Genomic DNA, 13,534 nt, shown 5'->3' on the forward strand with positions numbered 1-13,534 from the left:
GATTAAAAATCTGTGGTACATGTACACAATGGAATACTACACTGCAGTAAGAAAGAATGAGTTTTACCATTTGCAACAGCATGGATGGAACTGGAGAGCATTATGCTAAGTGAAATAAGCCAGTCAATGAAAGATAAATATCATATGATCTCACTCATTTATGGAATATAATCAACAACATAAACTGATGAACAAAAACAGATCCAGAGACAGAGAAGCATCGATCAGACCACCAAACCTTAGAGGGAAGGTAGGGGAGGGTGGGGGTAAGGGGAAGAGATCAAACAAAGGACTTATATGCAAGCATATAGGCCTAACCAATGGGCACAGACAACAGGGGGGTGATGGCATGAGTCGGAGGGATGTGGTTTAACGTGAGGAGAAGGACACATATGTAATAACTTAATCAATAAAAAATTTTAAAAAATAAATGTTAATAAAAATAAAAGGATTACACTAGATCCGTGGTCGGCAAACTGCAGCTCACAAGCCACATGCGGCTCTTTGGCCACTTGAGTATGGCTCTTCCAGAAAATACCGACTTCTGCACATGGGCCATGAAGTTTCAATTGCACTGTACATGCGTGCACGCACGTGGTATCTTGTGGAAGAGCCACACTCAAGGGACCAAAGAGCTGCATGTGGCTCACGAACTGCAGTTTGCCAACCACTGCTCTAGATGATGTTTAAGATCTCTTTCATTTCTAGAATTACATAATTATAGAGCACAAACTCATCACAGCTAACATTTTGTCAACTTAAAATGTACACCTAACTGTATGGTGACAAAAGGAGGAAATCCAGAAGAAAAACAGAGGTAAAGTACAACTTGGAACACTGATAGCAGCAGGCTTTTAGAAAACATCAGCAAACAACCCAGAACAATTGCAAATGAGAAGACTCTTATCAAGCACATATTTTAGGCAGACCAGACTGTGAATGTAAGAGAGTCACAAAGATGGGTGTTTCAAGTAGAGGCTACTGCCATAAATAATAGAGATATTACATGCAGTGGTAAAATGATGTTTAGTTATATATCAGTCTTTTCAGCTTCATCCAACCCCACCTATATACCAATCACCATCAGTAATGTTACCTTCAGATACAAAACAGAGATAAAACAGGTCAAATATAGGCTCCGTCGTGCAATGGATAGCGCATTGGACTTCTAAAAAGGTCAAATATAATCTTACTAGAGGCCCCGTGCACGAATTTGTGCACAGGTGGGATCCCTTGGTCTGGAGGGCCATTGAGGCCTATCGGGGGCCGGCTGGCTGGGAGGAGGGGCCCCAGGAGTTTGGTCAGGGTGGAGGGGGAGGGGCCACAGGAGGTTGGCCGTGGTAGCGCATTGACCACCATGTGGCAGCTCCTGCATTGAGCATCTGCCCCTTGGTGGTCAGTGCGTGTCATAGCGACTGGTCAACCAGTCGTTTGGTGATAATGGTCTCTTAGGCTTTTATATCCTATGTAATAAAGAGGTAATATGCAAATTACCCCCTCACACCCTCACAAGATGGCTGCCTATGACCAGGCCGGCAGGGGGGTTAGTGAGGGACGACAAAATGACTGAACAGCAGGCTGCGTGGGGAGAGCAGGCTGGCTGGGGGTATGCAGTTGGGGGCAACCAGGCCGGCAAGGGGGGGCAGTTAGGGCAACCAGGCCAGCAGGGGGGGCAGTAAGGGGTGACCAGGCCGGCAGGAGGGGCAGTTAGGAGCGACCAGGATGGCAGGGAGGGGGCAGTTGGGGGCGACCTGGCCGGCAGTGGGGTCAGTTAGGGGCGACCAGGCCAGCATGCAGAGGCAGTGAAGGGTGATCAGGCTGGTGGGGGTTGGCAGTTAGGGGCGACCACGCAGGCAGCCAGGTGAGCGATTAGGAGCCAGCAGTCCAGGATTGTGAGAGGGATGTCCGACTGCCAGTTTAGGCCCGATCCCAGGTGCAGGCAGGGATCAGGGGACACCCCCCCCGCCCCATGCACGAACTTCATGTACCACAGGCCTCTAGTATATAGATGAAAGGCTAATGATACCTGACTTTATTATAATAGATCATCACTTTTGCATTTACATATACCAAATGCCTCACTGTGAGGTCCTGGTGACTATGATACCTACTGACTCTGCTTGGTAAGAAAGCACTTTGAAAAGATTCCTCTCCACAGCCAACTTCTGCATAGTCCCTTGGGTCTCAGTGAAGCTGCTCTGCATTAATTTGGCATATAATTGCTCCAACCCCTGGAAAATAAAACAACAACACTATGTAATAATGAGAATAACAACTGTTACTAATAATTGCCACAGCTAAAAAAAATCAGTGGTAACTTACAGCCATGGTAGCTTGAAAAAATTCATCAGCGATCACAGTATTTCCAACATCCACCCACCCTTTTCCTGCTTTCATAGTCATCTGGAAGAGATTAGAAAATATATTTTTTAATCACACCTTCGCCAAACTGGTTGAGGAGGGTACTGAAGAAAATGTCCATATTCAGTAGTGTAATCCACAGAAAACAAAAAGGTAACAATCAGCATTTATTAGAGTTCTGTGTTCTGCTTTGAACTCCATAATTTAAGAGGAATGGTTTTAGAAAAGCAATAATAAAAATAGCCCGGGCAGCATGACTCAGTGATTGAGCATCGACCTATGAACCACAGTTTGATTCCCAGTAGGGCATATGCCTGGGTTTTGGGCTCAATCCCCAGTGTGGGGCGGGCAAGCAGCAGCTGATCAATGATTGATGTTTCTCTCATCATTGATGTTTCTCTCTCTCTCTCTCTCTCTCTCTCTCTCTCTCTCTCTCTCTCTCCTTTCCTCTATGAAATCAATAAAAATATTTTTTAATTAATAACCCGGCCAGTGGTTGAGCCTTGACCCATGAACCAGGAGGTCATGGTTTGATTCCCTGTTAGGGTACATGCCCAGCTTGTGGGCTCAATCCCCAGTGTGGGGTGTGCAGAAGTCAGCCGATGAATTATTCTCTCTCATCATTGATGTTTCTCTCCCTCTCCCTTCCTCTCTGAAATCAATAAAAATATATTTTTAAAAACATATTTATAAAATAAATGAAGTAATAGACATGCCCAGCTGGAGTGGCTCAGTTGGTTGAGTGTAATCCTATGCACTGAGGGGTTGCCAGTTCAATTTCAAGCCAGGGCATATACCTGGTTTGCAGGTTTGATCCCCAATCAGGGAGTGTGCAGAAGTCAACTGATGTTTCTTTCTCACATCGATGCCTCTCTTTCCTTCTCTCTCCCTCTCTCTCCCTTCCTCTCTCTATGCATGTCCTTGGGTGAGGATTAAAAAAAAATTAAAATACTTGAAAAGACATCTTCTAAGGAAATATTAGAAAGAAAACATTGGGATTATTTAGATAAGACAAAATGCTCACATATATAAAGAAAGTTATATGATAAACATTAAACTATAAGTGAACAATACCTGGGTTCTAGTTTTTAAATCATATCTCTAATAAATTTTTTTATTAATCCAACAAATGTCTATTAAGTATCCTTTATATGCCAGACACCTTGAAGAAGCTCACAGTATTGTAACTGACAGACATCTAAATATTTGATATGAAATATGCACAAATGCTATGGAAGCAAAGAAGAACTGAATAAAGATGAAGAACTGAGCACACACTACAGCCACCCTTTGTGTTATAAGCCCCTAGAAATGCAGTGTGTGTCTGTGTGTGTGTATGCATATATACATATATACATATTATACTATAAATTTTGGATACTATAAATTTATATCTAGCATATATGCTATAATTTTAGTATAAACTTTATAGACTATAAATCCCTGGACATGATATATGTAATATTACATACATTATATTAAGTATACCATATTTTACATATATATTATTTCTAGGAATTTATATATATTCTCTATAAATAAGAGAAAAGATATACATATTTCTCTTATTCAATAAGAGTCCTGTCCCTAGCTGGTTTTGCTCAGTGGATAGAGCATTGCCCTGCTAACTGAAGGGTCCTGGGTTCAATTCCAGTCAAGGGCACATGCCTGGGTCGTGGGCTCAATCCCCAGTAGGGGGCAGGTAGGAGGCAGCTGATCAGTGATTCTCTCTCACCATTGATGTTTCTATCTCTCTCTTCTTCTCCCATCCACGCTGAAATCAATAAAAATATACATATTTTTTAAAAAAGAGTCCTGGAAATAAGGGGAATTTTTAGTTGACCTAAATTAATGAGGAACCTCTTAAAAATAGACAGCAAATGGGATGAGGTCAAACCACCATGCCCAAAATGCACAAAAATGAAAAATGCAGAAACATTCTAGGTGTGAATAGCAGGAGTATCAGACAGTTGGCTTCCCTCCAAGAGGTATCTCCTCCTTTCTCACCCAGGAAGGAATCGTGAGTACAATCAATTAGGCTGGAAAAAAAATAGAATTCCAGGTGACTGACAACACAGGTCAATTAAAGAATCCAGTCCTACTTCTCCATCAGTCACTGATTCAGGTTATGGTAAATAGTGTATTTACAGAAAACTATCAAGGAATCTCAAATCAAATATGAGCAACAATGACCAAACAATTGAGGGAATCCTTATATAATAAAAGAGAAGTATGCAAATTAACCATCCCTCCACTATGCTCAAGCCACGCCTACCAGCCGATGAGACATTAGTATGCAAATTAACCTGACAAAGATGGTAGGTAATTTGCATACACAGAGCAGAGTGGGAGAGCTGGCAGTTTGGGGGATCATGGCTCCCTCGGTCACTGGATGGAGAGCAGAGCAGGAGAGCTGGAGTCTTGGGGGAACGTGGCTCCCTTGGTCGGGAAAACCCAGAGCATGGGGAGCACCAGGAATTCTGGGAATAGTAGTTCTGATGGCAGCCCCAGGACCAGAAGTGGAAGCCCAGAGCGCAGGGAGCACCAGGAATGCTGGGAATCATAGTTCTCCTAGACACTAGAGCAGCCGTGGGCAAACTACGGCCCACGGGCCGGATCCGGCCCGTTTGAAATGAATAAAACTAAAAAAAAAAAAAAAGACCGTACCCTTTTATGTAATGATGTTTACTTTGAATTTATATTAGTTCACACAAACACTCCATCCATGCTTTTGTTCCGGCCCTCCGGTCCAGTTTAAGAACCCATTGTGGCCCTCGAGTCAAAAAGTTTGCCCACCCCTGCACTAGAGTAAAGTGAGCCTGGAGCAAGTTACTGTTGCAGTTAGGGATGGAGAAAAAGCAAAGGTGAGAGACATAAGTAAATTCAGAGTGTCTAAGAAAAATTAAAGGGAAGATATCCTAAAACTTCCAGGAAATCTCCACCAATGGAGCAAAGAAAAAAAAAGCCTCTATTATTCTGTGAGCAACAAACCAAACTGGGTTGGGGGTCTCAGACAATTCGTTCATATGATTGCAAAGACAGACAGAAACCCCCGGATTGGAGAGGGCTCCCTTGAGGGCTCCCAGATTGGAGAGGGTGCAGGTTGGGCTGAGGGACCCCTCCCTCCACCCTCCCAGCCCCCCAGTGCACAAATCTTCATGCACCGGGCCCCTAGTGATTACCATAAAAGGACATCACACTCAACAAATAGAATACCTAAGAAAATATTAAGAGAGCAAGAAAATAAAGAGAAATACCGCTATTATCCACAGAATTAAATAGCAGTCACAACCAATAAAATGCTCCTTTCAGTTTATATTCTTTGAATCAACAAAGCCAAAAATGCAAATGTTAAAGGTGACATAAGTTAAAAGGTTTAAGGCAGCAGTTCTCAACCTGTGGGTCGTGATCCCTTTGGCGGTCGAATGACCCTTTCACAGGGGTCGCCTAATACCATCCTGCATATCAGATATTTACATTATGATTCATAACAGTAGCAACATTACAGTTATAAAGTAGCAATGAAAATAATTTTATGGTTGAGTCACACAACATGAGGAACTGTATTTAAAGGGCCAGAAGGTTGAGAACCACTGGTTTAAGGTAAGGAAAGGTAGAGAGAATGATAAAGGTACTTATATCCTCTCCGAATGGAAAGTAAAGACATACTCTCCAAAATTGATGTAAAAATAAAAATGTAAAGTTTGTTATTTAAAGTTTTAAAAGGTAACCATCAGATAAATACAAATAGTATAATTAACAAAAAACAAAACAAAATGGGGAGTAATATTAGAAAATAAGTGATAAATCTTCTATCATAGCAGAAAAATAGATCCTATATAAACTGATAAATCAAAAGTTAATTGGGAATGACATGAGCATCATGATAGAGTGAGAACACCTCTTGCTTTCTCCCCTTAAAGTTACAAGTTGAAAGATTGTTGAAACTCTAGCCAGACTCACCAAGAAGCAATGAGAGAGGACCCAAATAAACAAAATCAAAAATGAAAGAGGTGAAATAACAACAGACCTCATAGAAATACAAAGGATTGTTTTTAAAAAAATACTATGAACAACTCCTATTCCAACAAACTAGACAACCTAGAGGAAATGGACATATTCCTAGAAAAATACAACCTTCCAAAATTCAATCAGGAAGAATCTAAAAATCTCAACAGGCTGATAACTATGGAAGAAATTGAAGCAGTCATCAAAAAGCTTCCAGCAGGAAAGGATATATTGAGAAACCAAGATGGCAGCATAGGTAAACACTGGAGTTTGCTGCCTCGAAAAACCACTTCAAAAATACAACTAAAAGACGGAACGGACATCATCCAGAACCACAGGAAGGCTGGCTGAGTGGAAGTTCTACAACTAGGAGGAAAGAATAAAACATACCGAGACTCAAAGGAGGCACAGTGCGGAAGTAAAATACTAAGGTGTGGAGTGCATGCGGAGCAGGCTGGCGGCTGAGGGCGTGGTTGTTGTTTTCCATCGGGAGGGAGTCTCAGACTCTGAGCTCCAGCTCCGGGCGAGTCTCTAGGGACCCAGACTCATACGGGAGAAGGGGGACTGTCTGGCATCGCTCAGAACCCTAGGGCAGCTTTGTCTCCATGGGGCTTGCAGCAATTACTGGGACACTGAGAAGCAGAGCCTCTGAGGGCAAGACTGAGAGCAGCCATAATTGCTAACCCCGCCCTCTTGATCCCGAGGGACCCGCCCCGCCCAAGCCCTGCAGGGAGACTTTTGCTGGATAGCCTCAGGCAAAGGCTAGATTAGCACCTCCCTAGAGATCCAGGAGCCAGGAAGCCCAGAGGTCAGAGTGGGACCATCCACTTTGCAGCTCTGTGGAACCGTAAAAGACACCATCAGGGGGAATACTCAGTGGGCACCAAAGCCCCACTGAAGCAAGTCTAGCCCCAGAGGGGTGTCTCCAGCACAGAAGTTCTCCCACTGCAGACACAGCTGATTCTCACAGCCAATTGGCCTAGAGGTCAATTCCTCCCAGTGATAACTACAACAATCAAGGCTTAATTACAACAAGACTGTGCACAAAGCCCACAAGGGGGTGCACCAAGAGTGTCTACCTCAGGTAATTGGGACACTTAGCACAGAAGAGAACTCTATCGACACAGCAAAGCATAAAAAAATGCCGAGACAAAGAAACAGGACAGAAACGACAGAATTGGAGGAAAGCAAACTGCTGGATATAGAATTCAAAACCACACTTTTAAGGTCTTTAAAGAACTGTCTAGAAGCCGCTGATAAACTTAATAAGGCCCCTGAAAAGACTGGTGAGACCGCCGATAAATGTAGTGAGATCCTCAAGAAATCTAATGAGACCCTCAATGTTGTGATAAAGAACCAACTAGAAATTAAGCATACACTGACTGAAATAAAGAACATTATACAGACTCCCAACAACAGACCAGAGGATCACAAGAATCAAGTCAAAGATTTGAAATACGAAGAAACAAAAAACACCCAACCGGAAAAGCAAAATGAAAAAAGAATCCAAAACTACAAAGATAGCGTAAGGAGCCTCTGGGACAGCTTCAAGCGTACCAACATCAGAATTATAGGGGTGCCAGAAGATGAGAGAGAGCAAGATATTGAAAACCTATTTGAAGAAATAATGACAGAAAAATTCCCCTACCTGGTCAAAGAAATAGACTTACAAGTCCAGGAAGCACAGAGAACCCCAAACAAAAGGAATCCAAAGAGGACCACACCAAGACACATCATAATTAAAATGCCAAGAGCAAAAGACACAAAGAGAGAACCCTAAAAGCAGCAAGAGAAAGAAAATCAGATACCTACAAGGGAGTACCCATACGACTGTCAGCTGATTTCTCAAGAGAAACTTTGCAGGCCAGAAGGGAGTGGCAAGAAATATTCAAAATGATGAATACCAAGAACCTACAACCAAGACTACTTTATCCAGCAAAACTATCATTCAGAAGTGAAGGCCAGATAAAGAGCTTCACAGATAAGAAAAAGCTAAAGGAGTTCATCACCACCAAACCAGTATTATATGAAATACTGAAAGGTATCCTTTAAGAAGAGGAAGAAGAAGAAAAAGGTAAAGATACAAATTATGAACAACAAATACACGTCTATTAACAAGTGAATCTAAAAATCAAGGGAATAAATAATCTGATGAACAGTATGAACTGGCGATTGTAATAGAATCAGGGACATAGAAAGGGAATGGACTATTCTTGGGGGGAGGGAAGGGGGGTGAGGGAAGAGACTGGACAAAAATCGTGCACCTATGGATGAGGACAGTGGGTGGGGAGTGAGGGCGGAGGGTGGGGTGGGAACTGGATGGAGGGGAGTTATGGTGGGGAAAAAAGAGTAACTAATGTAATAATCTGAACAATAAAGATTTAATTAAAAAATAAATAAATAAATAAATAAATAAAGCTTCCAGCAAACAGAAGCCCAGGGCCAGACAGCTTTACAGGGGAGTTCTACCAAACATTCAAAGAAGAACTAAAACTTATCCTCCTCAGACTATTCCAGAAAATTCAAGAGCAAAGAACACTTCCAAGCTCATTCTATGATGCCAGCATTACCCTAATACCAAAGCCAGATAAAGACAACACAATGAAAGAGAATTACAGGCCAATATCCCTCATGAACATAGATGCCAAAATCCTCAACAAAAATCTAGCATATCAAATCTAGAATTACATCAGAAAGATTAAATACCATGACGAAGTAGGATTTATCCAGGGAATGCAAAGATGGTACAATATCTGCAAATAAATAAACGTGATACATCACATAAATAAATTCAGAGATAAAAATCACATAGTCATATCAATTGATGCAGAAAAAGCATTTGACAAAATCCAACACCCTTTTTTGATAAAAACCCTCAGCAAAATGGGAATAGAGGGATCATACATGAACATAATAAAAGCCTTATATGACAAACATATACTCAATGGGAAAAATTAAAACCATTTAACTTAAGAACAGGAATGAGACAGGGATGCCCACTTTCACCACTCCTGTTCAACATAGTACTGGAAGTGCTAGCCAATACAATTAGACATGAAAAAGAAATAAAAGGTATCCAAATTGGAAAAGAAGACATAAACCTGTCATTATTCACAGATGACATGATACTGTACATAGAAAACCCTAAAGACTCCATCAAAAATTATTAGACTTAATAAGTGAATTCGGCAATGTGGCAGGATACAAAATTAACACCCAGAAATCTATGGCTCTTTTATACACCAATAATGAACTCACAGAAAGAGAAACTAAAAAAACAATCCCATTTACCATTACAACAAAAAAAAATTAAGATATCTAGGAATAAACTTAACTAAGGAGGTAAAAGGCCTGTTCTTCGAAAACTATAGGACGTTGAAAAGGAGATAGAGGAAGACATAAAAAAATGAAAGAATATACCTGTTTATGGATTGGTAGAATCAACATCATTAAAATGTCCATACTACCCAAAGCAATCTATAGTTCCAATGCAACCCCCATTAATATACCAATGGCATATTTCACAGAACTAGAACAAACTCTCCAAAAATTTATATGCAATTAAAAAAAAAAAGCGCTCCCAAAGTCCGCAGTTATCCTGAGAAAGAACAAAGTTGGAGGGATCACAATACCAGATATCAAGCTATATTACAAAGCCACTGTTCTCAAAACTTCCTGGTACTGGCATAAGAATAGACATATAGGCCAATGGAACAGAATGGAGAACCCAGAAATCGATCCAAGCCATTATGCTCAATTAATATTTGACAAAGGAGGAAAGAGCATACAATGGAGTCAAGACAATATCTTCAATAAATGATGTTGGGAAAACTGGACAGATACATGCAAAAAATGAAACTAGACCACCAACTTGCACCATACACAAAAATAAACTCAAAATGGATAAAGGACTTAAACATAAGATAGGAAACCATAAAAATCTTAGAAGAATCCATAGGCAGCAAAATAGCAGACCTATGTCAAAGCAGTATCTTTACTAGTACAGCTCCTGGGACAATGGAAACTAAGGAAAAAGTAAAGAAATGGGACTACATCAAAATAAAAAGCTTGTGCATAGCAAAAGAAACCATCAACAAAACAACAAAAAAGTGCATGGGAGAACATATTTGCCAATGTTATCTCTGATAAGGGTTTAATCTCCAACATTTATAGGGAACTCATACAACTCAACAAAAGGAAGATAAACAATCCAATCAAAAAATGGGCAAAGGACCTAAATAGACGCTGTTCAAAAGAGGACATACAGAAGGCTAAGAGACATATGAAAACATGCTCAAAGTCACTAATCATCTGAGAGATGCAAATCAAAATGACAATGAGATACCATCTCACACCTGTCAGAATGGTTATTATCAACAAACCAACAATCGACAAGTACCGGCGAGGGTGTGGAGCAAAAGGAACCCACATGCACTGTTGGTAGGAATGCAGACTGGTGCAGCCACTGTGAAAGACAGTATGGAGTTTCCTCAAAAAAATTAAAAATGGAACTCCCATTTGACCCAGTAATCCCACTTCTAGGAATATATCCCAAGAAATCAGAAACACCAATCATAAAGGATATATGCACCCCTATGTTCTTAGCAGCACAATTTGCAATAGCTATGATTTGGAAACAGCCTAAGTGTCCATCAGCAGATGAGTGTATTAAAAAACCATGGTACAAAAAATATAATAAAATAAATAAAAAACCATTGTACATCTACACAATGGAATACTACGCTTTTGTAAAAAAGAAGGAACTCTTACCATTTGCAACAGTATAATAGGACTTGGAGAGCATAATGCTAAGTGAAATAAGCTGGTCAGAGAAAAATAAATGTCATATGATCTCATTCATTTGTGGAATATAATGAACAAGATAAACTGATGAACTAAAGTGGATCCAGAGACATAGAAGCATCGAACAGACCATCCAACCTCAGAGGGAAGGCAGGGGAGGGGGAAGGTAAGAGAGCAACCAAAGGACTTGTATACATGCATATGGGCATGGCCCATGGACACAGACAGTAGGGAGGTGGGGGCATGTCTCAGGGTGGGAACAGCAGGAGAGAGATCAATGGGGGAAAAAGGAGACATGTAATACTTTAAACAATAAAGAATTTTTTTAAAAAAAGGAAACATGAATACACTAAAGGATATAACCTTCTTCCAGTTTACACTAACTTCATCCATCTTCATAGAGTAATGGCTATCTCATTGCATCTGTACTTTGTCCTCATTTAATTAGGACTTACCAAAATCCGTCTGTGAATACCTTCTTCTGACGCTGCTGAGCTTTCACACATACACAGCAACTTGCAAGCAACATGCCATACTGCAAAAACAATAATTAGAGACCCATAAACATAAAACATTCATTCTTTTTTATAAACATATGAAAAGAGATGTGAAATGAAACACATATTGTTGTTAAACATAAGTTTTAAAGGCTTTCAAAAACTCAATTATTAAAAGTAAATGATCTGATATTTATCAAATGAATAATTTGCTTAATGCTAGTCAGATAGATACTGAATTTTGAAATTTTAATTTCTGCAGGTTTTAAGCCCCAAAGACTCACTGAAGATACCTGGTTTCACATGCTGTCTTGTATGTGCTGGCAACAATATAATTCTATGTGGAACAATATAAGGATAGTTAGGGATTAGTCTCCTAAATTTGAAACTTTCTAAATATATTCTTTGCCAAAGATGACATAAAAGTTCTTAAAATATAATTTAGAAAATACAGATATCTTCATTATACAGTTCGCTTCCCCTGAAAATAGGAAAGTTTGAATAAGTGTAACATTCTTGTTTGTGTAGTTTCTTTCATCATAAAACATATCCAATTTTTTAAAGGATGATTTCATATATAACTGAACTAGCTGTCTTGATGTTAAGTCTCAGTAGCTCTTCTACCTATGCTAAAACCATTTTTTAATTAATATTCAATTGAAAAGAGATTTGCTCAGCTGAAATTACAGGGTAACTGGAGTAGATATTTATTATCCATCATGAAATGTAAAATCTATTCATTCCTTAACAAAGTTAATTTATTTCTAAAATAACAAAAACAAAAACTTTCAGTAAAATAACTAATCTATATATATAAAAGCCTAAGCGACCATCTGACCCAGGGGTCTTCAAACTTTTTAAACAGGGGGCCATTTCACTGTCCCTCAGGCCGTTGGAGGGCCGGACTATAGTTTAAAAAATAACTATGAACAAATTCCTATGCACACTGCACATATCTTATTTTGAAGTAAAAAAACAAAACGGGAACAAATACAATATTTGTATTTGCATGTGGCCCACGGGCCGTAGTTTGAGGACCCCTGGTCTGACCATTCGCCTGGTAGCTATGATGCACAATGACCACCAGGTGGCAGACGCTACAACCAGTAGAGGAGGGAGCCCTATTGTCTCAGAATCGGCCATGGGTTAGGTTGATGCTGAGGCACTGTCAGCCCCAAATCTGCTTCACCCGCACGCACCCTGGACCCAGAGAGGAGGGAGGAGTGAGCCCAATTCCTCACAGAATCGGCTGTGGGTTAGGTTGTTGCTAGGGCACTATCTGCCCTGAATCTGCTTTACCCGCATCCCAGAATGCAAGAAGGCTCAGGCCAGGCTGAGGGACCCCTCCGGTGTATGAATCTGTGCACCAGGCCTCTAGTAATCATATATTTACATTGTCTTGCATTTCCAGATTTTTAAATGTTTCCTTTATTTTTTCCAAAGTTAACTAATTCTGCAGGTTTTTAAAAAATATATTTTTATTGATTTCAGAGTGGAAGGGAGAGGGAGAGGGAGCTAGAAACATCAATGATGAGAATCATTGATCAGCTGCCTCCTGCACACCCTCTGCTGGGGATCAAGCCCACAGCCAGGCATGTGCCCTGACCGGAAATTGAACCATGATTCATAGGTTGATGCTCAACCACTGAATCACTCAGGCTGGGCTGCAGTGTTTTTAAGGAGCTTGATCTTTTGATTATTTCCCCTCTCCAAAGTTACCTTCAGTACCTCCCTCTCAATTTTACTCCTTTCTCTCTACCTTCAAATACATCCACCTCCCTTCCTCGAAGAAAAAAGAATCAACCCCACTATGCTTCAAGCTTCCATCCCATTTCTCCTCTTCCTTTCATTGCCAAACTTCTTGA

At 40.4% G+C, this 13,534-nt stretch overlaps 1 protein-coding gene across 1 annotated transcript in view; it reads right to left on the reverse strand.

Moving 5' to 3' along the window:
• Positions 1 to 13,534, reverse strand: part of TEX11 (testis expressed 11) — a gene marked incomplete at both ends in the record, with an annotated part of 435,711 nt that overhangs the window by 357,133 nt on the left and 65,044 nt on the right. Inside the window, 3 exons of the mRNA XM_081081640.1 lie at positions 2,112 to 2,231; positions 2,323 to 2,403; positions 11,628 to 11,707. Coding sequence (XP_080937766.1) covers positions 2,112 to 2,231; positions 2,323 to 2,403; positions 11,628 to 11,707 — 281 coding nt within the window. The remainder of the gene's footprint in view (positions 1 to 2,111; positions 2,232 to 2,322; positions 2,404 to 11,627; positions 11,708 to 13,534) is intronic.

The sequence above is a fragment of the Myotis nattereri genome (assembly GCF_964212035.1).
Source record: "Myotis nattereri genome assembly, chromosome: X".
NCBI classification, from domain to species: domain Eukaryota; kingdom Metazoa; phylum Chordata; class Mammalia; order Chiroptera; family Vespertilionidae; genus Myotis; species Myotis nattereri.